The sequence below is a fragment of the Stegastes partitus genome, unplaced genomic scaffold (assembly GCF_000690725.1).
Source record: "Stegastes partitus isolate 25-593 unplaced genomic scaffold, Stegastes_partitus-1.0.2 Scaffold351, whole genome shotgun sequence".
Taxonomy (NCBI): domain Eukaryota; kingdom Metazoa; phylum Chordata; class Actinopteri; family Pomacentridae; genus Stegastes; species Stegastes partitus.
The window spans coordinates 287676-315110 of NW_007578082.1; the positions used below are offsets into that span (position 1 = coordinate 287676).

The 27435-nt window shown below is 40.5% G+C and overlaps 1 protein-coding gene across 2 annotated transcripts in view; it reads left to right on the forward strand.

The window, feature by feature from the left end:
* Positions 1-27435, forward strand: part of ralgapa2 (Ral GTPase activating protein catalytic subunit alpha 2) — a 102030-nt gene that overhangs the window by 18115 nt on the left and 56480 nt on the right. The window contains exons 2-21 of one of the 2 annotated variants that reach the window (XM_008284193.1): positions 1753-1863; positions 2284-2333; positions 10832-10889; positions 12377-12420; positions 12567-12747; positions 12918-13033; positions 13901-14039; positions 16156-16364; positions 17054-17299; positions 17562-17744; positions 18172-18306; positions 18477-18625; positions 18757-18868; positions 19241-19478; positions 20214-20393; positions 23019-23165; positions 23604-23726; positions 26705-26790; positions 26888-26978; positions 27119-27292. In XM_008284193.1, the coding sequence (XP_008282415.1) occupies positions 1753-1863; positions 2284-2333; positions 10832-10889; positions 12377-12420; positions 12567-12747; positions 12918-13033; positions 13901-14039; positions 16156-16364; positions 17054-17299; positions 17562-17744; positions 18172-18306; positions 18477-18625; positions 18757-18868; positions 19241-19478; positions 20214-20393; positions 23019-23165; positions 23604-23726; positions 26705-26790; positions 26888-26978; positions 27119-27292 (2772 nt within the window). The remainder of the gene's footprint in view (positions 1-1752; positions 1864-2283; positions 2334-10831; positions 10890-12376; positions 12421-12566; positions 12748-12917; positions 13034-13900; positions 14040-16155; positions 16365-17053; positions 17300-17561; positions 17745-18171; positions 18307-18476; positions 18626-18756; positions 18869-19240; positions 19479-20213; positions 20394-23018; positions 23166-23603; positions 23727-26704; positions 26791-26887; positions 26979-27118; positions 27293-27435) is intronic. The other variant, XM_008284194.1, reaches the window with a different exon arrangement.

Consider the following 27435-nt stretch of genomic DNA (forward strand, 5'->3'; position numbering starts at 1 on the left):
CCATCATGCATCTTCATTATCTCTGCTTTAATCTCAGCCTTTGTCACATAATACATCATCATTCCAGCACTCCACAGGAGCTGGACAGTTTCTGGGACTCTTCCAGTTTGCCATGTGGTAAAGGGAGAATTGCAACAGAAGGTGAACCTTAATTGCTGTTATTTTGCCAGGACTCCTCCTGGCCTATATTTGATTATTTAGACCCATCTCAAGTTGTATAAGTGCAGCAGATTGTGGTGGTCCTTTACATGGACAAGTGGGATTTTTTCAGCATTAGTTTATTTGTGTAATAACTGGTGTTTAACCCATAGAAAAACACATTTAGCACAGCTCTAGACAAATAATTTCTGGTGAAATAGATAAATTGTTTCTTGAGAAAGGACGAACATGCAAATCAGTTAGGATGTTTTGAAGCAGCTTAAACGGATCCTTTAGATCCCAGCTGCCTGTTGACAGTATATATTGCCCAGGAGACAATTAGTCTCAGAATGGCACTCTGACCTAAATCTTACAAAGTAACTATGAGATGCCCTGGAGAAAAAAATGTCTGCTCATTGCTGCTGTATTGTAGATGAACTGAACTTGTTGCTGGCTGAACATGAAAGAAACTTTCATCACACGTTTTGCTGGTTGATTCCATAATTCCACACATTGTCAACCAGTTCTGCAAGCTGAAGGTTGGCAGACTGGTAGCTTTGCTCTTTAGCGATAAATATTCTTCATTCTTTATTTTGATCAGTATAAGCATTGTGATTGTACTGAACTTTATTTAAAATAAATGCCATTTGCGTTGTTATTGTGTAACCTAATGCAGTGACAGTCATGCATTTTTAAGCGTCCCTTAGGTGTCCAAATGTTTCTTGGGGCCACTGTATCTGCAGGCTGGAGCATTTGCATATACCTACTGACTGCATTTCTGTATCGCTTTGGCATTTGTTAAAACACACCCTTGTAGTCAAGAGAGAGCTGTGTATATCCCTATAGCAGAGGGAGGATTATCCTCAATACACAAGTTGAACCTAAGTTGAGTAGCAGATTTAGCTGAGTTCCTGTTCAAAGATGTGTGCCTTGCCACAGAAAGTCATAATTTATGCCACTGCAAACAGGAATCATTTATTCTGCATCACATCCTGCACAGGGAAGGGATACGTTTAGAAATGTCTGCACTTTTAAAGGGATTGTGAAATGATCCGTTGGAAGCCAAAGTTGTTTCTCAACACATAAAAAAACCCTCGCTATCGGCCTGCTAATGGTTACAGGTGAGCCGTGGGTGAAGTTACGCTGCGTCAGGAAGTGAAGTAATTTGACTTGATGTAAAACAGATGCAGTCTGCAAAATGGGGAACAAATAGGAAGTCAGCTGTGCAATGGCAGTGATGTTAAACAGCCATTTATGAATTAAAGCGACAGCAAGTCATAACTGATGGTGACAATTAAAGAGAGATGCTCACTAACTGAGAGCATTCAGGTGTCTCAAAAGACAAAGATCAGATGGTTAGAAACAGTCTCTACACTCACAAGCCTTGACACTTGGATACACACAGAGCTACCATGTATTCATGATGCACAGGAAATTCTGAGAAAGAGCTTTTTTCAGCTCATCGTTTTTAAACAAATAGAATCATTCAGTTTTGCTGTAGATGAGTTGACTTTCATTAACCATAACACATCTTTATGACTCTTCGATCACAAACCGTGTGACCCCACAGCATCGCGGTTTTCCATTCATTGACTGTTTTTCTTCTTTTCACAGATATCATTGACAAGAGTGAACTGAAGGCATTCTTTGAGAGCAACTGTTCTCAGATTTATTTTATCTTCTATGAAAATTTCATTACACTGGAAAGCAACTTAAAACAAAAAGGTGAGTGCAAGCTGTTTTTTTGTTGTTGTTGTTGTAAACTCCACACTCACTAGTTGACCGCTAGTCTAAGTGGTGGTTCAATGATTAACCCTCTCCCTGATCTCTGTGGCACACATTATGGCAAAGGTTATTTTGGCTCAACCCCCCATTTTCAGTACACTGAGCATGAGCCCTTAGAGAATACGTGTCTATAAATGTCCAATATAACTATGTGCATTGAGCCCGCCTGCAGCACTGGGGGGGTAGGGGAGTCATTCCCACCGGGAGTATGCTCTCTTGGTAACACAACTTTCTTTGAATAAGTGTTCACCAAACGGCCCATATTATTGTTAAATTATTCACGAGCCTAATGCAGTGTAGCTGCAGGTTATGTGTTTAAAACCCGACTGTAGTACTAAAAGTACTTTCTTTGTGTTTCAGGGAACAAATCTCAGAGGGAGGAGCTGGACTCTATCCTCTTTATTTTTGAAGTAAGTCATCTGTCATTTTCTGTGATGATGTATCTGATTTCCACTGATAGCTGCTGTAGCCTTAGCTTGTTTACTGCTGAACTCCGGGGTGGGATCCTAGTTTCCATGGTTGCCTGGCTGCTTCCTGGATTTGCCTTAAATAGCCTGGAAATCAGTGTGAGATTGTACAGATGAAAAAAAGAAGTCTTAGCTTAATAATTTCCTAGTCTTAGAGCAGCTCTCGTTTCTTGTTTTCGACACCCAGGTGTGTATGCAAATTGGAGACTGTCTGTGTACGCGACGTGCTGTTGGCTCCGTGGCCACTCCCTCTGTTTTTCTGAGCGCTTTTATGCTGCACATGAGCAGGTTAATGTCTCCTACCGTGTTTTCCCACCTGACTGCAAAGGCAGCTTGAGTTTCCAATACAAACAGTCGGCTCTCCGGTTACATTTGCTCAGGGCAGGGCTAGAAGGATGGCAGCAGATCAAAATGTGGGCCAGTCTGGTTGTCCCTTTTTTGTACAGTATGAATTGTCCTACTTTTTCTGGTCACCTGGGAGCAGTGTGAGAGTCTTCCTTGAATAATGTCCAGTACTCAGTAAGTCACTCCAGCAAAGAATGAACACTAGAGATACTATAACTTTGTACTCAGCCTCCCCTGGCCTGTTCATCAGTTTGTTAGCATCAAACCAGATACTGCTGTCTGTCTTCAGCTATGGATTCCTAATTTGCTAGTCAGGCATATCTAATGCAACCTGCACTCCAATTATTTTCCTGTTATCACATTACATTTTTGGCCCTGTCTGTGTGATGCATCATGCACTTAGTAATGGATTTCAGAGCACGCATTATGTGCATTATTCGTCTGCTGATGTTCATCCAGGCTAGCAATCTTTTGTACAATATTGGCTTTATTAATGAAGCCTGTGTCTGTGGCCCTCTCCTGCTGTTTGAATGTTAAGTTAGCTTCTAGTCAAAATGAAAAAATGCCATCAAGTTTAGTGTAGCTCATCTGTTTTAAAGGAAAGAAAACAAACTCGCTAGATTTCCATCTCGTTTTCTCAACTCTTGTGTAAGAAAGCCGCCCTGCCTGTCCGCACACATCCAGTCATCTGACCTGTAAATAAAGCCTGGATTCATGCCTTCTACATATTTATGGAGTCATCTTTTCAGAAAGAACTAATATTGAAGGCAGCTTAACCCTCATTTGTCCCCTTTTAGCCCCTGCCTGTGACAACGTGTGCTTTTACCCGTGCACTGAGAAGATAAGCTCGCTTTAAGTGGTGTGTACAGGACAGATACAGGGTGGCTTTGATCCTGGGCTCTGGGACACTGCGCAGACTTTCTCTTTACGCAATATTAGATTAGGTATGTTGGATCATACGTGGTCATCAGTGTGATATCAATGGATGCGTTTGTTCTCACAAACATGCACTACTCGTATTCACCATGTTTTCCCAGAGGTTGTATTATGTAATACAGGGGCATTAAAAGATAAACCAATAACAATATTTTAGGGCAAATGTATTGTGCAGCCTAATAAGCCAGAACAGTTATGCATGCTGTTGCTTAGGTTGAATTTAAATTTAAGCACACGTATCACAAATCTAGTTTCTGAATGCAGGATAATGCGTTCTGTAAATATGTATCATTAGTTTTAGTCACAGGAATCAACCAACCAAAGCATAAGCCTGAGCAGCCTTTGTCCGGCAAGCCTCAGAGCTGTGTGTGGAATAGCCTATAAATGGATAATGGCTGGGACAAAAGCCATTTTGCAGTGCGTTGCGACACACTTTAATGCTGTATGACAGGTTAAGGAGAACAACACAGCTCAACATCGCTGCCCCTGTTATTCTTTGTAGGAATTTTCCTGAAAAGCCACATTTATGTCCTCATCTCTCCGGGGAAATGAGAAACATGGTCCCTTGCACTCTTCTTCACCTGAATCCCTCTTTGCATTCAAATCTGTCTGACGTATACAGTACATGTCTCCGTGTGTGTTTGCTTTGAGCTAGCTACGTAGGGATTACTTCGCTGTCATGATGAGGTATGTGACCCCTTTTTCGTGGGTTGCTGTGGGGGGGGAGTATGATCTCCCATGCTGAGCCTGTTTGAGTAATGGATATCTGGAGGGGGTAATCTTTTGTCCCTCTCCCTAAACTCTGCTGATACACTCCACCCCCACCCCACCAGCAGCCATTGCCATCCCCTTCCAGGATTTCTTTGTGTCTGCTGCACAGAGGCATCCTACCATGGCAGCTGTTGATGCTGCACAAGAAGTGACAGATGAGAGACCTGATCTTTGTGAGAATGCAACAGCGCTGCTGGAGATACAGGATAGAAGAGTCCCCTCTTATCTCGTGCAGCACCTTTTGTTTTTAGATATCTGTACTGTAGGCTAAGGTTTGACACATAAAACCTACCAAAAATGTATTTGGTGCCATTTTTGTTGCATCAGTATTTACTCATTATCAATTAACTAGTATTATCACACAAAGCTCTATTTTGTTTTTAAAACCCTCTGGATTCTTGGCCAGTGGTTTCATTTTATGTAGATTTTCAGTACTGTAAGATAAGAGAAAGAATGTTTAGTTTTTGTCTGCTTTCGAAAATGCCACATATTAAATATAGTAAAAACGTAATGTGTAATTTTGGATGTATAACATTAGGTTTCACACAAAAAACTATCTACATTTGTATTTGGTTTCTTGCAGCCTGAAGCTTCAGGTAACAAACCAAAAAAAATCAACTGCCTGCTTTTCCAGTTATTCCACACTTGAGAGGGTTAAATTAAAAGTTCTCTCTCATTAATCCGAATCACTGCATTGCTTAAGCTTTCACTACGACACACCTAAATCATCATCTGCATCTGCACATAACAAATTCAGTTTAGAGGGCGTGTAATCAAGATGTGATTGTAAGTTAAACACACTTCTTCATGCAACTGCTTGTTTGTCAGTACCCTGGCAATAGCTACCTCACGCAGGAACATTCAAGCACAGAGGCAACAAGGGCACTAGGAAGAATCTGAGACACCTGACAAAGTTGTATGTGTTGCTTAAACTACTCATGCTGGTCATAGAAAGTATTAGAGTGAAAAGGCCAGTAGAGAGAAGGGCCACAATGATGCCTATGACCCCTAGGATCCTGTAGCTGACTCAAAGAACCGAACTAAATGAAGTTTCTGTGATCAGATGAGACTACATTTTGGAAATTACAGCTTAATAGCAATTATACTAAGTGCTACATTTAGTGTAATCCTAACATGACACATGAACAGAAACACTCCTTTCCTATCATGAATCAGCAGGATGGTGTTCGCATCACGCTGCAGAGGTGCTTTCCTTCTAAAGGCTCTGCAAAAATCCTTCAGAAAAAAATGGCTGTAATCTCCAAGAGATCTTAGAAGACCTTGGAAGAAGATTTATTTCACAGCAAGCAACACAATGACCCTTAAGCTAAAGCCCAAGCTTAGAAATAAAGATTTGCCGAACGTCCTGAGTTCAAATTTCAACCCAACTCAGAACTTCAGAACTGCAGTTGTCTCCTGTCCCTCATGCAGTTTGAGTGTGTACACTTTTTGCGGAAATGTGGGAAAAGTGCGAAATCCAAATATGCAGTGCGGCTAAAGACCAATCCACAACGACTCAGGCCAGTGTTACGCTTTTCTCGTACATGAGGGTCTGCGTGAATTTAATTGTCTCACCAGGCCTGCAAGAACCCAGTATTGATGTCCGAATGGTCTGGCTTCAACTCATTATCATTCGGCTAGAAAGGGGGAACAATCGCTCTTGCGCTCGTTTGTATTTCTGGATATTAATCGTAATCGTCTGGGGCAGAGTTAAGCCATGGCTAGAGCAACGGTTTCACAGGTTTTTCAGTGGAACATTTACACTCAAGCAATGTCATTAAAATGGCTAATTCATCAAAAGAACCAAGCACATAGATAGTGGAATCCATAGATCTGATTTCCTGTTAATGTATATAATCAAGTCTTCCAAGCAGATTCCTGCGGTCTACAAAAGTAGCATGAAATAGCAACATGCATGTTCATGAGTCTCCACAGCTGTCAGTGTGCATGTCCACGAAGGAGTATAGTCAGAGGTTCAGGGATTACAGTTGCTGAACCAACTTAATATTTGACTGTAATGGAGTGGAATACTCTGATACATTGATTTCCTAATTGTTGGCATATTTATAGATGTGTTTTCATAATGACATAAACCTTCCTGATGATTAATAGCAAAGGAGTCTAAGAGAGCTTGTCTAATTTAATGCTTTCTGATTTATTTACAGAAAGTCCAATGGGAGTATGTCTGTTTTTATAGGCACGATCATAGAGAGAGTTGTTTTCCATGGGATTTTTTTTTTTTTTTTAATTATTTTGCAAGTGTTCACATGTTTACAAAGAATTTTAGATCGTCGTTACTTGGTGTTGATTGTAGGTGTTTGATGCAGTATCCTTTTCAGTTGGAGTAATTTCTGTCTCCTTTTGACAGCCACTTCTATATTATGTTGTAGTCGAGATACATTCTCTCTAATCTCCTCTTATGTCTGCTCTCGCTGCGCTGCGAGTACGTCTAGAGCATAACAAGAAAGGTAGTGAAAATCTGTTGTAGACAAACACTAATTACACAACAAGTGTGAGTCAATTTTTTTTAGTTGACTGTTTTTGCTTGCACAAGCTCAGAATGAGCCTCTCAGGCCTTCAGGGATCCCAGTTTGTTTATGCTCCCATATGACCGTAGATGACCTCTCTCTGTCTGAAAGCAGTTCGATCCCGGTGCCAGTGAGGTTGTGGGACAGGTTAAGGGACAGCCCTGGGACCAACAAAACTCAGAGGAAGGTCTGTGCATGTCCCTTTTCTTTGCAGGATGTGACCTCACCATGACCTATCGTCTGTCAGCCGGACCTGACTCAGCATTCTGAATATCCCCTTGTCATCGTCTCTGTAAACCCCCTAATGTGTATTTGAGACTTGACTTACTGAGCTTCCTTATATGGGTAAATCTGCCATTTTGAATCTGCCCTTTTGATTGTTTTTTTATATACTTTATTAATGGATAACTGACTGAGGGTAGTGCAGCACCTGGAGGGTTATGTTTTTAAGAGTCGCTTTAAAAACTGCTGCATGTCAGGAGCTTCTGCCTGATTCACCTTTAACCTTTAACCAGGGTTGAGATCTGACAGTTGTCCCAGTACTGGCCGATATAGCAGCACAGTTATCTGACAGAAAAGCAAAACAGGGCCAGTGAGCAGAGGAAAGGGGGGAGACTTTTAAAAGGAAGATCATGCAAGTTCGACTGGGACTTGTTGTTCTTAACCTGCCATAGCTCATGGGAAACGTACAATTGATTGTGACTTATTACCACTTAGATGCCACGCCACAAAGCAACCTTTAAGCACTGTCTGCCATTTGTCATTCTATAATTACTCACACAGTGTAACCTTGTATAATGAGGCAGCTATCGACTATCCTGTTCCTGCTCTTTAGAGTAACTAAAACGTTCCTCGGAGCATTGGCTAACCTGTCTGAGAAATTTACCCAGAGCCATTTATTTTCCTCTTTATGCGTCCCTGATCACACTTTACCAGCAGGGAAATATTGGTTAATGCTTAAATGCAAATGTACTAAGTGGAGCTTGGGCCTGTACATGGAGCTGGTTGAGCAGAATAATCGTAACACCTTGAGTTCATGAGTTTTTTTGTACATGTCACTGATAGAAAACCTTTTTTTTTTTTTTTTACTTAAGCAAGAGCTTTGTTCTGTCAAGTTTTGATGGATTCATTTATTTAAAAGTTACGACTTTAAAAAGAATTTGCATTAACATTAGCTCTCTTCCTTCATGTAAATTTCCTTATGCCTGCCCGTGAAAAGAATATCAACATGAGGAAGCATGCTGCAACTTGGCTTTCACACACACCAAAGAGGAACCTGAAGCTGAAGGCTGAGCTAACTGGCACTGAGAGGCCAAGAGGAGTCTGATCGCACTCTGCTGCTGCCATCCACTGGCCACAGAGGAGAATGAACACGTTCACAAAACACAACACAGTACTGCTGTTGGTGCTTGAGGGTATTTTGGTGAATAACTGCAACGTAGGAGTCAGTGTCTCTGGGCTTAAGGTATATTTACTTTATGTTCCCAGGGCTATGTGCTACTAGCATTAATTTACTAAGGTCTATGTCCAAAACCAATGAGGGCAAGTAAAGAAATTTAGTCAGCATGTAAAGAAGCATTCTTGCTTGGTCCACACTGTTGGGCCTTTATGTGTTTTAGGCATCTGAATATGTGTAATTTAAACATTTTCTCACGCTGTACTGTAGACTAACTAAGAATTGTAGAATCTGGATCTCATACAAGCATTGTATTTACCACTTTTTTATTGTATTTGTTACAATATTTCCTGTGTTTTACAGTCTAAGCTTTGATTTGCTTCGTAATGGGATCGACACACTCGTCGTTTTCTGATTACTTGCATATACACGTCTGTGTGGGTTTGTGCTTCGGCGTTATCTTAGTGAGTTGTGTCTCCAGTGCTTTTGTGACTTGGGAGATTTCATCTTCCTTAGATGGCATCATCATCTCCAAGTTGTGAAAAAATCCTAAGCAATATGTAAATGACTTTCTTCTGAGAGTACTGCATGTCTATCGCCGCCATCAAAAAGCCCTTGTAGACCACCTCTGGGAGCAGTGTATTCTGTGTCATGTTCAGACTCTGCCGCTGGAAACCTAAGTGCGGATCATGTAAATGTGTTAAGACTGCAGTTGTACCACAATAATGCCCCTATCTTTATGCTGGAGTATGGCTACAGATTAGAGTAACTCCACCAACCTCCAGTCCGGCAGATTTTGCATTCGCCTCATATCTGCCAGTAAATTCCTCATTGTTGCGGCTGCCATTCCAGCTCCACAGGGAGTTTTTTTCTGAGCTAGCTTCTCCATCTCATTCCCACTCTCCCTTCCTGGTGCTCTGTGAGGAGAGAGAATGACGATGGCATTGTGTCTGCACGCGCACGTAACCGCGCACACACACAGAACGGCTTAAGCAGGCTACCCTGCTGTGTTACTGCCTAGCATAATGTCTCTGCTGGCCCAAGGAGACCGAGTGAAGGAAGCCAGTGCAGAGCCTGTGCGGAGACGTAATAATCCCATGTGGGATCAATACCAAGGTGCAGCCACACGCTTGTACACGAATACCATCACGTCTGCGGATCAAAGAGAAGTTGAACAGCACAGATAGTCATCCAGCGCCCCCTTAAAGTGATGTATGCCTTTCAATATCGCCGCTGTCACTGATAATGACAGGGATTTAGTCTCAGAGGACAAGAAGGGAAAGTTAAAGATGGAGGATGATAAGGGAAGAAGGAAGTTGTTGACAAACCGAGACACTCAAATGATGAGATGACTTCTGGGCCACCACAGCTCTCAGCATAATGTGACAAAGCAGAGGGTAATATAATGATATCATGTCACCTTTCAGAGCAGTTTTATTGATCATATGAACACTTTACTGTATAGCATAATCATTAGGTTGTCGAAAATAATAAAAAACAAACAAAAAGGAATACAAAAAATTATTAGGTCTACCATTTTTACAATTTCTTTTTTAATATCCACCTCACACTTGTAATAATTTAAATGTCAGGTTTCATCTATTTGAATAATTTAGTCTACATAAGCTACATTGTTATGTCAAATAGAAAAAAAAATCTCGATATTCTAAAAGTAAAATGAAGTCTTTCTTTCAACCTCCGTCGTCTTTCTTTTTGTCTTTTTCCTTCACAGATGCAGCTGCAGCGCTTTGCATCTGTGGCTGGAGAGGACTTAATCTTAGTAGTTCTGTCATGCTCTGGATCCTTCTCTCGCCTGTGTTTCTCACCCTCCAGGGCAGATGAGCTTTTTATCATGCCGACCAGAGTTGGTTGGCTGGTGGAGTGGGTCAGAGCTGCATACGTAAAGCAGTAAAGGACAGGCTTGACCTCTACATTGCAATCATGAAATCTTACTGGGTCAGTGATTAGGATTTGATGAGAAGTGAGCCATTGGGGCATCAGTTGCTCAAAGTGAACTGACTATTAACGAGCCGTGCGTGCACAGGCGCACACATCTGCTGTCATCCTGCCTTTTTTTTTTCATCTCTCCGGAGGGACCCAGTTAACCTGTCGCTGCATTCGAGAATAATGATAGGCTGCTGAAAGGTTAGAGCGCACTAATTGAGTTGTAAAGCGGTTGTTGGTGAGGTGATGAGTGCCGTCCTGTGTCACAGGATTCTGCAGACATGCTGGGTGAAGTGGAGGGAAAGGGCAACGAGGTGCATTCCTTTAAATATATACTGCTTTGGTCAAGCGGGGCCACTTACCAAGGCAAAGTCAGCTGTTGTTTCCTCCCCTTTATTTTATTCTAGGATCATCTAAAGAAAAATATTTAGCCTTGTGCAACCCTTACTCATTCCTGGAAGCTACCACCTGATACTTTAACAAACCTAACTATAACTTTGTATGTTTTTCTTTTTTAACAGAAAATTCTACAGCATCTGCCGGAGAAAATCTACAACCGATGGCAGTTTCACAGTATAGGTATGTACTTGTAGCATGTTCCATTATGTGAAATGCTTTGCACAACCGCTGCTAGCCATTGTCTCTTTGTAACACCTGATGGGAAGTTATACACTGAGTATTTGTCTCTCTTCGTTGAGCTTCTGTAACCTCTGAGATACACTTTAGGACAAAAAATGTCACCACAACCATGCCTAAGCCTTCCATAATGAAGAGAAAATAATTAGTCTTAGAAGGGGATGTAAATGGGAAATGCAAATGAGCACTTCATTTGAAATGCAAATAAGTAATTGAATTATGCTTGCATGATTTCAGTCCTGCACAAAAAAAAAAGAAAAGAAAGAAAAACCCTTGCAAGAAGCGATAACCCCAATTATGGCTGTTGTTTCTCAGCCTCTGGCAGCTAAACAGTCTAGGTCTAGATCACTCCTGCAGATTTGCCTCTCCCTCAGGCTGGTAATTTCAAATATCAAGACTCATCTCTGGGTGGATGCCCCAGACAAATTCACCATTTTGTCTGTCACTGGACAACAAATCATCTGAGGTTTCGAGCTGCCTCTTAGCCTTTCCTGCACTCACATAGAATTTTCTTTTCCACTCGTCGGTTTAGGTGTCACTGGTCAAGATGCAGCGCTGTTATTTATGTACTTCAGTCAAGATAACTTTTTCTTTCACATAGTTTTTTATCACATTTTACATCCACTACCATTACTGATAGAAATTCAGTGCTTTGTGACAAATTCCTTGTCAAGGATGAAGCAGGTCAGGAATAACATAAATAACTTGTTTGTTTTGTCCTTTTAGTTGAGGATTGCAAGGTCGCCGACATTTCACACAGACCATTAAGATACTAAAGAAAATCCCTGACACCTTTTATCATCCTTCTATCTCGAGCCCATAACCTGTTAAAGGATTCCTTTACACTTTATGTGTCCATCATCCCGATGAGAGCGCCACACAAACGCGATCATAAACTCACAGGCTCACATGCAAACACGCCAGCTTTGCTATACTTCACTCAGTTAAGGGCCTTTTTGATTAAGACTTAAACACATCTGTGGAGTAGCTTGCCTTTTAACCTAACGTAACCCTGTTTTTAACCCGAATGCAAAACTTAAAATTGCTATTAGGACCAGTTAAAATGTCTTCCAGCCCGCAGTGTCCTCACAAGAACAGCGCTGCCTGCAGCCTGTCAAGAGCTTGTCCTAACTCACACACACACACAGACCTCTTCCGCCCAAGGTATTTAGCAATCAGAGTAATGTCTCATTTGATTACAGTGGAACCAGATTGCCTTCATGAATGCATGTCGCTACCAACTGATGTTAATTTTCATCAGGGAAATGTGAAGCCTTGCCACTCTACCCACTAGTTAGTCAGGACCACCCATCAAGGTCAATTTGTCTCAGTGGAGATGACAGCTTTGTGCTGTTTGCTGTGTCTTTCTGTCGAATATTTGGATTGTAAAAGTTCTTGACAATTTCACTTTTTTTCCCCCCTTTCTCTAGGTTCTATCCTGAAAAAGCTTCTACACACTGGAAATTCCTTCAAGGTGAGCGCTGTGATGCACTGTGACACTGTTATGAATGTTAATATAGAGCCTTAAATAAGTATTTTACATGTTTGCATACAAATTCAAAGAGTAAAATTCACTTCTTTTCTGTACACATTAATAAGACCCATTCTCCTGCTGTCTAGATCCGCTGTGAGGGGATCCGTCTCTTCCTGCTGTGGCTGCAGGCCCTTAGGGACAACTGTGCCGAGGAGCAGTTCCTTATCTTTGCCTGTCTGGTGCCAGGATTCCCTGCTGTGCCCTCCTCCAGAGGACCCTGCACCCTTGACACCATCATTTACAACCCCTTCTCCAACCCCCCCGATGGTGAGACAAGGCAGACGCGTATGACTATGCATGCTTCTGTGGTATATGCACATTTGTAAGGACATAGCTTTTGTGGTATGTGCACAGCCTTATATAATAGGAGCGGTAGTCTAAAAAGCTGATGTCATATCGGGGTAACTTTGATCTACTGTGTCTGTCAATCCGAGCAGCCAAGGTGGTGCCTGAGGAGATTACCCCACTGGTTCCAGCTGTAGTGGGAGAGAAAACTGCAGATGACCCCACCTGTTACATCCTCGAAACACTGCTCAAGTACATGGTCATCCAGGTAATAACTAGCTTTGCAGGTAAAAGACAGCACAGGTTATTGTAACTTAATCTCAAATTTGGACTGATTCCCTTGTTGGATTGTCACAGTAGGACAGGATATTTTGTCTGGCAGAGAGTCAACTGAGATTGTAGATACATCTCTGTTGGTCACAATTAGAAACAGTAGAACTCAATCGAAATGATTCTGTAGGGCCACCGCCATAGCTCACCTGGTTGAGCTGGCGATAGTTCCCCAATGCAGCGGCCATGGGTTCGAATCCCGCTCATGGCCCTTTGCTGCAAGTCCTCTCCCCCATTCTTCTCCCCTACTTTCCTGTCTCTCTCGACTGTCCTATACAAAAAAGGCCAAAAAAATAACTTTGAATAAATATTCTATATATTGAGGTTTTCTGTCACATGCTAACATTTTCATAAACCTGCATAACAGACTTTATTGTACTTTATAAGCTGCCATGAGAACATGCCATTAGCAATGTATTTTAGAGTATGTTGGATCTTTGTTTTTATTCTTAACTAGCTATGTTGGAACTGGTGAACATTGCAAATCTAAGTAGGCACTTAAAACCTAAACTGTGCTCCGGTTACACAGCGTATTTGGTTTTGATGCTCAGCTCGTTGGTGAATGACAAGTTGTACAACAATAAGACAGCAACTAAATTCAGTATCATTTGTTAAATCTGTTAAGTTGTTAATCTTATGTGTACCTAGGCTAAACCATTTTACCACTGTAAACTGTTTCTTATCTTAGAGGAACCTTCACACTATTGTGTTGCAAACAATACACTGTCACTGTGTGAGTGATGCTGGAACCATCTCCTCTCCCTGTAGCCTGACCTTGTCTGCCTTTGTGCTGTCTGTCTGCCAGGCATCCAGTTTAGAATGGAAGAATAAAGAGAACCAGGACACAGGCTTCAGGTTTCTCTTCAGCCTGTTCAAGAAGTACTACCTTCCACATCTATTCCCCTCCTTCACCAAGCTAACAAACCTTTACAAGCCTTTATTAGGTAAGTTGGTGTACAGAATACAGTGTGTATATGTTTGCCTTTGTGTTGAAGCCTTTTCAAAGGGAATGCTGTCTTATTGCAATGATACACACACTGGACATAAACTCTTTTTTAATTATAAAAGCTCAGTTTGTAATCTCTAGGACTGTACAACATTCAGAATTTTGTCACGCAAATCAGATTGAGCCATTCAATACAACAGTTTGACTATTTGTTCCCTTTTTTTTTTTAATATAGACTACCTGGCAATCAGGAAATCTATTGCAGTGACTTTCAGTGATGGGTTTGAACACATTAACAGTCATGGAAATCTTACAAAGATATTTTTAGGCATTTAAAAGTACATGAAAACATCTGTGTATGTTGTAAAATTTTATGTGCAGTCACTTTGAACTGCTGACATATAATGTCGGGTTACTGTATGGATTTGTTGGAATATTAGGACTCACAGCAGACCTGTATCTCTGTTGAAATCAAGCTCTTATTACCATGTTTGTTTGTTGTTTAAATTTCACTTCAAACATAAAAAAGTAAATGAAGCAACAGATGAAACGGTTTAAAATGATTTCACACACTAAGAAATAAGTGACATGAACCCCTTTGAAGCGGTTTGCTTTATTTGATGTCGATGAAAGAAGAACAAACTCTTGCATTCAGAGTTTGAATTCCACTTTGTGATGGTTGTCAGGGCTGACCTGGTTCTAGCCTAGTTTACCAACCACTCATACTCAGGTCTTAGCCTCTGTCATCAGTTAGCCAGAATATTTATGATTTCCCTTATTTATAATTTATTTTATTTTAGCTTTTTTTCAAAATAATTTTGGATTATTACACATAAAGTCAACCCAATATGAAAAAAAGGTTTCCACCTGATCCCCTCAGAATCAGCAGTTTATGTACAATAACTTCAATGTCTTTATTAAAGAACTGCTAAACTTTATTTTTATAAAATGAATGCTTTTCGACTTACAGGCCCTTTAGGTAAATAGGAGTGTATCAAAATGTACTGCTTTTTAATCTGTGTTACTTTATCCAGCATTATTGAGTCCCCATTACTTTATATGTACAGGAGATAGCAACACAAGCATTCATATTTTGGATGTGTTTCCTGTTTTCTAAAAATTATAAACTTTTAAATGTGCATATTACTATGACTATATTACTATATAATTTTCAGGGGTCACCAGTTGGGATAGGCAGTTGGTCAAAACAACTTATAGCATATGAAAGTTCAGATTTTAACCTACATTTAAATACGAGGCTCATCTTGCAGTCTTGTTTCCTTCTGTGATAAAATTGTTTTGCTATTAAATCTATGATATATGCCATGATAAATTCTACTCATAGCTGGTTGTAGACAAAATCTTGGTGAACCTAAACAAGATTTTTGCTGTAGATTGTATCACCTAGAGTGGACATTAAATTGACTGGGCTGCAGTTTATAAACAAGCTTGAATGTATTTTTTAGACCTAAAAATGTGATGTGCTAAAACCTTTACGTATTAAGTTATGAGGATTAAAATGAAAAAGCACATTATGTCAGCCCACCCCTATGTACTGAAGGTAGAATTTTGCATGGCTTTGTTCAACATACTGCAGTATTATTTACTTCTGCAGGCTCTCATACGTTACTTCTTTAAACAGCAGCGCACAAGGTCCCTCAGAGATTAAATGACGAATTCATTGAAAATCAAATAATGGAACTAATGTCAGAGAGCTTTAAATTTTACTACTATTACCAAAGTACTTCTTTAAGTTTTAAAACCCTTAATTAAGCCTTGTCTGACTTTGCTCATCCTATAATTATAATTATAGGGTTTTTCTGAAGCACTTGATAATTTATTCACTTGTGTGTTGCTGTGACATGAAATTCCAACAGTGTCTAAAGGAGAAAGTGAACCAAGTAGACTGTATGAATTGGGGTACAATAACATCAGAGTTTATGATTAAATTAGCAATTTATGATTCAGCAGATCAAACTCCCATCAAACCCTGCATGTGTAGTTGATGTTTAACATCAATCTGTCTTTGTGTTTCTCTTCTGTTCTCTTCCTTTTGTTTCTTTCCAATGTTTTGTCACCGTCCTCGGCTCTTCATCCCTGTCCTACTCGATCAGACCTCCCCCACCACCGACCAAAACCCTTGTATGTGCCAGTGACGCGGAACAATGAGAGCACCTTCTGCACTAGGGACCAGTACCTGGCACCCCGTGTGGCCTTCATCACCTGGCTTGTCACCTTCTTCCTGGAGAAGAAGTATGTCAGTAGTTCTGCTGCGGCGCAGAGCGCCAAGAACGGCACCGAGGTCATTCCCAAACTCATCCAGGTGAACATGACACAGCCCTTGTATTGATTTCTCATTCTATCAGTTGAAATGGAGGCATTTTTATAACAACATCCCTGGTCACTTATACCTGTGTAATGCCACTTTGAATGGATGTTTCTGAAAAAATATTCACATATTTTATTCATGCATGTGTCTTGGTATTTCCACTCTATTGAAATCAGTTAGGTTATGCCAAGTCATAGAAAACCCCTCTCTAAGAAATGCTGTGTAGTTCAGCAGCACCACAAACATCAACAACATCTTTACGTGATCATGCAGTTGAATCAACACAAGATCGTCACGAAGGCTCTGAGGAGTTTGTGCTACACTGTTGTATTGGACTGCATTATTTTCAGCTGGTATCTAATAAACTGGCAGCTGATTGATGTAGTGCTGTACTTTATTTGTTTAAGGTTTTTTTGGAGGCATTTGGCAGTAAATGAAGTTACTCAAATCATAGCACAAGACAAAAACACAATGAAAATCCTCATGACTACACAGAAATTCATTTTGCAAATCTAACTAATAAATTAGCTCACCCCCCATTAAAATGCCAATAAAACTAACCAGATAAAGAATTTTTAGCAAAGGAGACTCTATTGACCAGTTATTTAACTGAGAGGAAGCCTCCCTGTGGCATACGAAGGGATTCTCATTCCCCACTGATTCTGTCTCCCTGTGATGGCCAGACTGTCACTGCAGGCAGTAGCAGCCAGGAGAAGGAGAAGGATAAAGCTTCAGATGGGGATACAAACGGGCCAGTGGGGGAGCCTGAGAAGAGCCACTCCAACAGCAGCACGCTGTCAGATCGACGGCCCAGCGACTCCAGTTTGTGTAGCATTGAGGAGGAGCACCGTCATGTCTATGACATGGTGCATTCCATTCTGATGTCCACCAGGGACAACGTCAACTTTGTCAACGAGGTCTTCCACCAGGTACAGTGAGGTCACCAAGCAGTATTATGTCTTTGATGCTGCAAAAGTTAATTATATAGCAGGTAGTGCTTATTTTTCATATTGGAACATGACTCTCAGTACAGACTGGATGGCTACACTGCAATACCGTGTACTGTGTCGCCCTCTGGTGGCTGTTTTATTGACATGAGTTGAATATCCTTCCTCTTAACAAGCTTGCCTGTAAAACTATTAAAAACCCCAAATTAGTTTTATCATAAATGTCCATACTTTTCCTCCCAAGGCTTTCCTGTTGCCATCTTGTGAGGCTTCAGCAACCAGGAAGGTGATCAAAGTATACAGAAAATGGATCCTGCAGGACAAACCCAGCTTCATGACAGAGCCCGACAAAACGGCCCAGGAAGATGAAGCGGATGACAACTCTGGGCAGATACTCAGCACAGAGACAAACAGCATACATGCACAAGTAAATACTATAGACAGATACAGGCGGCTTATGAATTTTCATTTTCCTATCATATATATACAAATTATGTGTTGTTTATTATATTATAAATAGATCAAAAAAGAATTGATAGTGTAGTAAAGACTATCCTTCTATGCACTTGTCTTCAAATGCATGTTTTGTGAGCACCTATGGAAAAATTATACAATTATACAATGGCACATTTCTGGTATAGAGAAGTAGAGTTAAGATTAAGTTGTTTAGTTGTGGTTTTGTCACAGCTCGTTATACGTTTTCACTTATTTCTCACAATTTATCTCATATGTCAGAATACCATGTTTTTGTGAACAAATATGAGGGATTTTTTTCTAGCATGGATACAGAATGTTTCTTAGCATCTTGCTCATGTCTACTGAACAACTGACTGGCCTGCCTTGCCCTCTACTAGACGTTGGAGAGTCATGGTCACAGACGGTCGTCCAGCTGGGGGAGGACCTACTCGTTCAGCAGTGCCATCAGTCGGGGCTTTCTCACTGAGGAGCAGAACAGGGACGTCAAGGCTGGCATCCAGCCCACACTACAGGTCCGTGTCTATGTTCAGACGTGTGTATCTATCCAGAGATCATACCATGTAGGGATTAAAATCAGATATTCCTAAATGTATGCGCTTTGTTTATTATTACTGTTTAATTACTTTGTTTGTGACTTTGTGTGCCCACCCTTAATGTGTCGTCATGCGGCCTTTGTGTGTAGGTGTTCCTGACAAACTCATCCAATGTGTTCCTGTTGGAGCCATGCCAGGATGTACCTAAACTCCTGGATAATCAGGTTGAAGTGTGCAAGGGTGTTCTCAGCATATACCGGCACATGATCATGGAGCACACCATGAACACACAGACGTGGTCAGTGTTTTCTTGTTGTGATTTTGACAGACTTTTATGGGGCTTTTCAGTTGTTCCTTCATGATAATCAAATCTAATCTTTTTGTTTGGGGTTCACACTGTTTTTTGTTTTTTTACTTTATGTTTTGCAGGGAGCAGATGCTGCAGGTACTACTGAGAATCACAGAGGCAGTGATGAAGAGGCCACAGGAAAACCAAAGAAAAGACAACTTTGCTGACAGTTTAGCATCTCTACTATTTAGGGTATGCCTCCATGTGCTTTTTTCTACATTAACTGATGCACAAGTCATATCGTGGATATGTGATCATCCCTACTCTTAGTACTTTTTACCTGGAGAACACTGACATTTTAGAATATTGAATGTATGGACCTGCAGTTCTACAGAGTTTCCTTTAAGAGCAACTAAGAAAATTTGCTGCTCAGGAACCAGCTGTATATTTATTGTGAGCATCTCACTCGGAGTAATCTGTTGTGAAAAAGGCAAGGAGACAATACACCAAATTAGATGTGTGGGGGTGAAATTCATGTTGCCACATCTTATCAGGGGCTGGAATTTCTTGCTACAATCCTGTCTGTCAATGCTCATTTTTTCCCTTTTCTCCTCTTGCATTCAGACCATCATTGTGGCATGGGTGCGAGCCAACCTGTGCGTATTTATCTCCCGGGAGCTATGGGACGAGCTGCTGGCAGTGCTGTCCTCTCTTACCTGCTGGGAGGAGCTGGTGACAGAGTGGGCCAGCATCATGGACTCGCTGACGGCTGTGCTGGCACGCTCTGTTTATGGCCTGGACATGGCCAACCTGCCTCTGGACAAGCTCAGTGAACAGAAGGAGAAGAAGCAGAGAGGACGTGGTAAGGGGGGGGAATGGGAAAAAAAGATGGGGAATGGAATGGCTATAATTTGATTGAGTAAAGGGTTTGAAATTATTTTCAGAAAGATAATTCTGCTTTCTTTCCATCTGTACCCTTTTTCTTCTTTTACTTCATCATGGATAGTTGTGTTCGCTTCTATCACTTGGACATTAGAAAGTAATTTCTGTTGATCAGTGACTCAGTGTTCTGCAACAGTAAAATGTGAAAAAGCAGAGATGGATACTTTTTATTGGCTTTTTATTGTTACATAGCTTCTCACCAAAGAACCAGAGTTTGTCAAAATGCAATTTGTGAAGTGTCAGATTACCACCAACTACATTGAACCTAACTTAGATTGATCAGGCTTTAGTTTGTACACATTGATCTGTGACGTACTAACTGCCCAACTCACATTCATCAGTGTCACAGCTTTCTGCCACGCTGATATTTTTCTGATTCTACCACAAAAAAATGTAAAATTCTGTTCACTGGAACTCTAAGTGTACACTTGAGCTTGCTAATGCTGGTTCAGGGAATTTACACACTACATCGAAGTTTAATGAACCCATCACTAATGTCGAAAGCCACGACTACTGTTTTAATAAGGTTTAATAAAGTCAAAAAGTACCATTATCTGTCTTATTTTCTTGACAGTAGAGTTAGTGGTGCTATAGCTGCTTATTAATGTAAAAATGTCTGCTGGTGTTTCAGTACTGAGTGTTCTTTACATATCAGGAGTGATCCAGGACTCCCAGAAGGCTGCAGCCGTCGCACGCTCATTCTCACTGAGTTGGAGGAACCAAGGAGAACAAGGCGGGCCAGGAGTCCAGGAGCCCATGAGGATTCGCTCAGCCACTACTTCAGGAGCACCCGGTGTTGAAAAGGCTCGTAACAACGTTCGGCAGAAGGCATCTGGTAAGTACCTGTGATGTATTATTGAAATGCCTGTATGTTACTGTACCATCAATAATTAAAATGGAACGGTGTGACTTTTATAAAACACTTCTTGTATGTAATATTCTATACTTATGCAGTATTATCTTCAAGCCTTGTGTGGGACAGCAGTGCAGTACTGGAAAAATTTTGGAGCACAACTTCAGGCTACAGGGTTTATCAGACATATTTATTGTGTGTGAAGGTCTTCAGACAGGTCCATGTGTACACAAGCCCAGGTGCCTTTGAAAGACCCAACACCAAAGACAAAAGAGCCAGCAGATGGCCCCCATTGTTCCCCTCACATGTCACTGGCCAGTGTCAACATGTTTCCATGTCAGCTCGATTGCAGGCATACAGCACAATCCCCCACCGACAGCATGTCAAAGGCCAGCTTTGGACGCTGCGACGCCCCTTATCTGATGGGAAAGTGGCAGGCTAATTATAAGTTGAGTTGGGAGGCAGTAGAGTTGTAAGTAGCTGCAGTGCCTGTCTTGCTTGTCTTAATTTTGTCTAGACAGAATCTTAATGTGGGGGATAAAAGACAGAGACAATCCCTTTTTGTTTCCTGGCCTTCCGCCTCCCCAATTACCACCAATGTTCTGAAATGACGAGCTTGTTGAGCAAGGAGCAGATGTATTTTTGCCTGAAGGATGAAGTCTTTAGATGGTGTGTGTGCGTACATGTACACATGTGCGTGCGTGTGTTGACACATCTATTATGTGCCTCATGCCTGTTTACGCACCTATTCTGTTAGTCTGTTTATTTGTAGCTGCATGCACGCAGAGATGGGCATTAAACACTACCGCTTCAAATTCCCTTCCTTTTCTTTGGCCTAATTGGATTTCTCCCACATTGATCTTCAAAGGCCCAACAGCCCTCCTCCCCACTCCTCAAGAGAAGGCCCACACATCAATTGCACGGCAGTTTTTGATAGTTTCATTAAGAGTGTAATTAATGCTCATTAATATGCATAAATGGGAAGCAGTGGCGGGCTGTAGCAGAGACGATGTATCTCTCACACTGAAAGGCATAATTAAAGTGTGCTGAAAGCAGAGAATAGAACTGTCCTCTTTCATTGCTCTCTTTGAGATTAAGCCTGAAGTGCTATCCAGACACAATGGCAATGCCTCAGCATTGACAACTGTCAAAACTTGGTTACACTTATGCATGCAAATACAAACTAATATTGTTCTGAGATCATGTCTTGATAATAGAGAAAAAGGCTCAATATTTCATTACGGTACTCATTAAGCTTCTACAGCTACAGAGGCCCAGTTCAACCAGCTCTCATTCTGCCATTGTGGGGATGCTTATAATTATACAAATTTATGTCAAGATTGTAATATAAGATAACATAGAAATAAGATCAAATGTAATAGATCTGGCCTGTACACAGGTAGTTCATTTTCTTTCTTTTTTTGTAGTCAACCATTTAAATTCAGCATCTAGTTAAATTGGATACTTACATATTCATCATAACAAAAGTTGTCTTTGATTTAAAATTTGATCAGTTTTAGTGTCTTCTGTCATATGAACCCACATCTAAGTCTAAACTAGAGGCTGACCAGTGAATTGGATTGGATAGCAAATGTTACTTTATTGCTGATGTATCTGTTCTGGTGTTTGTCAGGTGATAAGAAACAAGACTACAGACATACCGTAGACATTGTACTTGGAGTTCATTTTTTTACTTATAAAATGTGTAGCTCAATACATGAATATAAATTCTTGCCAAATCAATTTGAGGGGATATTGAATGAAAACTCAAAATGTTATGTTAGTTATAACATATTATCCACAGTACGTCGTCCTCGGTTGGGTCTTTCTTTACATGCCGACCTTGAGAAGGTCACACATGCTTTTATAAGATTCATCATCAGGAGTAAGACAAACTATTTAATGCATTGAGTTCATATAAAATGCAGCTGCTCTGCTTTTAACCAAGTCATTATTTATTTATCTTATTAATGTTGGCCTTTTCACCTGTTTTCTTATTGTGTATGTCTCTGGTGTCCATATGTTTGCGTTTACAATATTTTTATTTGCTTAATTTGATCTAATTTCAGTGCTAATTTGTTATAATGTTGTTTTAACTATGTAATGCATGTTGTAATGTTGTTTTAAATGATTGATAACTAAAGATCATCATTATTACTGTTAATCTTTAAACTCAAATGTTGACATCTTTTTCCAGTATTGGTCACGCTATCATCTAAACACAATATTGTGATGCTACACAAACAGCATCAGTACATGAAACAACAAAGTGGTCTTCCTGTTCTGAATTTACAAATTTCAGTTTCATTTTTTTCTTTTGGGATAGATCTTTTTGCAATTCTCTCTCAGAGCCACATTAGTTTTTTCTGCTGCTATTTTTCTCTTATTTCCAAATTCTACTCTGAATTTGGCCACATTACGGTCAAATTCGTTCTGCTGTGCTTTGTTTAATGAGGTTTTTCTGATTGAACATGTATTCATTAATGAAAGCTCCTTTGTAGCATTTCGTACTTTGCGCTCACTGAATACTGTCTTCTTCCCTTTGCTTCTTTTCTGTCTCCGCTGTCTCTACCTTTTTTCCTCTGCTCTATCTTTCCCTGATGGAAGCTAAGCGAAGCCAGTCCATCAGCAACTGTGTTCATCTATACGAGGCTTTGCCCACTACTAAAAGTGTTCCTATGCTGCTCCATACTGTGAGCTCTTTCTTGCCTGGTATCTCTTCTGGTAATTCTACTTGCTCTCACAGACTCTCAGGTAAAGTGTATTCTGAGAGCTGCATCTGTTTGTGTTTGTTGAACTCTGACCTGCTTTTCCTATTCATCGGTCACAACCTCTCATATACAGCTCTTTTCTGTTTGTTGTGACAGTCTTATTGTAGCTTTACCATAAACATTAAACTGTCTTTTAGGCTGAACATACTTAACAAAAAACATCTTTGCTGTATTGCCGCTGTACTGTATTCTGCAGTCAGTAACAAGCGTGTGTCAAGAATATACATCCCCACTGCATGACTGCATGTCCTACTTTCTCTACACGTCCTCATAAATGTCAAATCCTCACCTGTGCTGTTTCTAAAAATCCCTAAAAATAACAAATCACATATCCCAGTGTTGTTCCCATTTTAAGATTTCCATCGCATGTGATTGGTCTCGTGGCACTGCCTAACGATGCCTTTTTCCTCCTGATTGTCAGATGTGGAGGAGTGCCAGCTGTCAGAATGTGGGGGGGAAGAGGAGCTGGGAGGCAGGGAGAGCCCCCTGCCACGTAGCAGCAGCACCTCGGACATCACCCAGCAGCTGTCTGACACTTTACCAGGTATGTGCAAATGCAAAATTAATCTCAGTTTCCGATCATTTTTAGCTCTGTCTTGGCTGGATTCACACCCTCACGAGACTTGAATCACTCAAGTCAAGTGTCAAAACTTAAACTCACATACTGTCTGATATGAAACATGTTGATAAATCACTTTAAGTTTGTTATGTTCCATTGCTGTTGATACTGACAAATATTGTAGACGTTAAGGTTGTAGTTGGGGGTGGTGGAGTCGTATCATTGGAACTCCTTTGATGTATAAACATTCATCATATCAACACTTCAGGCTCAGACTCAATTTTATTGTCATTCCAACCACGTGACGTGATTGAACAGTTTCACAGGTCTCAGTTTGTTGCGTGATCATAATAATAAAAAAAGATAAATAAAATACAATAAAACAAAACCTATGTACAACATTGCACAAGGTACAATAGCAGCAACAGCTTTAAGGCGGTCAGTGAATAACCCTATTCAGGACTTTCGGGGTCTTTTGGACTCCAGGGCATTTGATTTAGGTGACAGGTATTGTTTTTTTATTTTTGATGATTTTTTTTTAAATATAAAAAGAGGGACATCTGTCATGCATTTGGAACCAAAACTACATCAACTTGTCCATAAATTTACTTAACATAGTATAAAAGTCTGTAATGAATACCAACAAATATTTTGCACATATTCTTTCTCGGAGTCCAAAAGACCTTCTACATATGGCAACATGAAAGTCCTGAATAGGGTTAAAGGTGAACTTTCAGACCTCTAGTGGCACTATGGAGCTGTCTTTCTGTGAGTGAGTCCCTGGTTAGTTCACCTTTGTTTATCTGCAATGCACAGTTTTACCAACGATGTCACACTACTCCACTGATCAACAGGTGACAGTAACACACCAAAATATGCTGCAATGCACCAGCACAGGAAACTAAGGAAGAAGACTGCTCTCACATAAACATTGGGTTCTTTTCATTCTGCTGATCTATACTTCCTCCCGTGTTTGCGCTTTCATCCTCTGACTGTGATTTGCAATTTGTTCCATCACTGAGGATGACTGAATGCTTTACAGCCAGAAATATATCTTATAGGCAGAATACAGTTTCACACGCTAACGAGGGCTTATTACACAGTCATGTGTACTTAATTAACAACGAACATATACTTAGAAGCACTCAAACTGGCATTAAACACAGAATAGGATGGCAGTATATCTAAACAACGCCTGAACAGGTTATCACAGCAATATTTACATTATAAAACGCATGTAGCACTTATTTTCACTTGTGCACGCACACGGTGGGTAATCATGTATTAAAGTGCGGTCAGTGCAGAGGATGCGCGAGGACAGGAAGTGACATCACCACCGACTGAGCAGGTATCAGAATTAATTACTATAAAACATAAAGACTTTCCGACAATATGTGTCATGATGAGGAATGAGGGGAAGCAGAGATGTGTGACGTGTGCTGTGTTTTACCGGATGGTAACACCCCAACAATCAGAATCTGTTGATTGATTGGTCGGCTAATGGTCAGCTAATTTGATGGGAAGGTCAAAGGAGTGAGTGGGCTGTTGTGGAATCAGTTTTACTGTAATTAATGGTCTTGCATGATTGTAATACTCCACATTAGACTTACTTCCTGTGGAGATATTGATGCTGGCACCAATGGCAGCTGTGCAGCATGTGAATCGTACTTTTCATTTTCTTAAGTTAAAGCTGAAATGCTTTCCATATTTTTCTCTTTTTGTGTTCCTAAATGCTCTGCTACAAAATTCTCGCTATTATTAGTTCTGTAAAAGTATTCTAAAGCTGAAAAGGAAGCCATACCTTTTGTAACTGAGGTCTTTTACCTGCTGTATAGGCTGTAGATAGAATTCAGAACATTTAAAGCTTGTTTATTGCTTCCTCTTGTCATCAGACCTCAGGTGTCACTGTAACTGAGGTCTTTCACCGACTGTATAGGCTGTAGATATAATTCAAAACATTTCAAGCTTGTTTTTTGCTCCCTCTTGTCATCAGACCTCAGGTGTCACTACCTGAAGTCTACACTTTTAACAGTTAAGATGCTATACATCTTGAATATACCGCCCTCTGAAAATGCAGCATATGTGGGTATATGTTGTTGAATAAATACAATTCCTTCATGTTTACTTTTCATCTCTTTCTGCGGCTCCCGCTCCTCGCTGGGAAAAGCAAAGACACAAGCAACATGAGTGAAAGAAGTGAGAAGCCGTGTTAGCCAAATGAAAAGCACCCATAGATCTAAACAATGCAGGATGTAAATACTTAAAAAATCAGCTTTTGTAAATGTTTTATGAGGAAGAAAATACATTCAACATTTACTATCAAAGATGCACATCGTCTGTTGTAATAAAGTAAATCAAAAATCCTCACGGCCCTTTATTGTCCTCCTCCACCCTGAGATGTTTTGCTTTTATTTTACTTCACAAGGTTTTCTGTTTTTTTCTAGTCACTGTGATGTGTTTGCAGAGGTTGACACTGAAGTACTGTTTATAATGTATCTATTGAAGGAGGAACATTTTTCTGAGCTACCTTAAACTCATTTTGAGACGTACAAGCACATTTTGTGACCTCACAAATAGCTGGCAAGTCAATTCCAGCCCCGCAGTACTGAGGGAAAACGTTACACTAATGTAGAAGAAACCTTTCAAATGAACTGTATGTACATATTAAAAGATCCTGAATGTCTCAATTGGAGGCAAAAAAACTCTGATGTGCTTATAAGATTTTTAAACAGGCGAAAAACCCATATTAGACATAATTCATCATTTTAAAAAGAATCACTTTGAATGTCCTAATGCATGACTGAAGGGAACCTTTATTTTTTGCCTTTGCATCCCCTGGGTTGTACTGAAGTAATTGGAAACAATTCTAGTGTCTAGAGTATATCCTCATACTGATTTTAATGCATTTCAGCCAATGGAATTAAACCCAAGGGCTCTCTACAATATCTCATTTTGCTTTTCAGCCCAGAAGAGAGAGTACTCCCCTACTTCCTGTGGTTCTGACAGCAGGATGTCTGAGGGCAGGAGAGAGAGCAATGAGCCACCAGTGGTGAGAAGATTGATCCTGTATTATAATGTTACGTCAAAGTAATGAAGCAAGAATCCCCCATACAAGTTTCTCCTCTTTTAATGTTTGTGTCTCCTAGATCCTCATCCGACGGAGCAGCAGTCCACCTGAGACAGAGTGCAATGCTGAGGGACACGCAAACTACACAAGGCCCAAGCTCAGAGAGAAAAGTTAGAGATTACCCCACTGGTTATTTCTTTAAAATGATGGTTCTTATTTTAATATACATACTTCTCTATATTAAACTTGTTTCTTTTTTTTTTTTTTTTTTTTTTACATCCTATCATCCAAATTTACCCGCCGTGCCAAGGTGAGAGTGTGAGTAGTGAGACGTCCAACGGCTACCTCAATGAAGCTGAAGTAACCTGGCAGGCATTTGATGAGGAGGCTGACACGCAGTCCACACAGTCGGCCCACATGGACGTGACAGCTGATCCCCAGAGCCAGGGGAGTCTGCTGCTCAGCCACAATGAGGCTCTCGCAGGTACAGGAGCTGACAAGAACTCACCCTATTCACCTGAAAAAGAATTTGGGCCTGTAATTATTCCTGATGCTGATCTACTTTAATGTATGTTTCTGCTAACAAATAATACAGATACCTTTCAGGGTGCATTATCGACTCTGGTC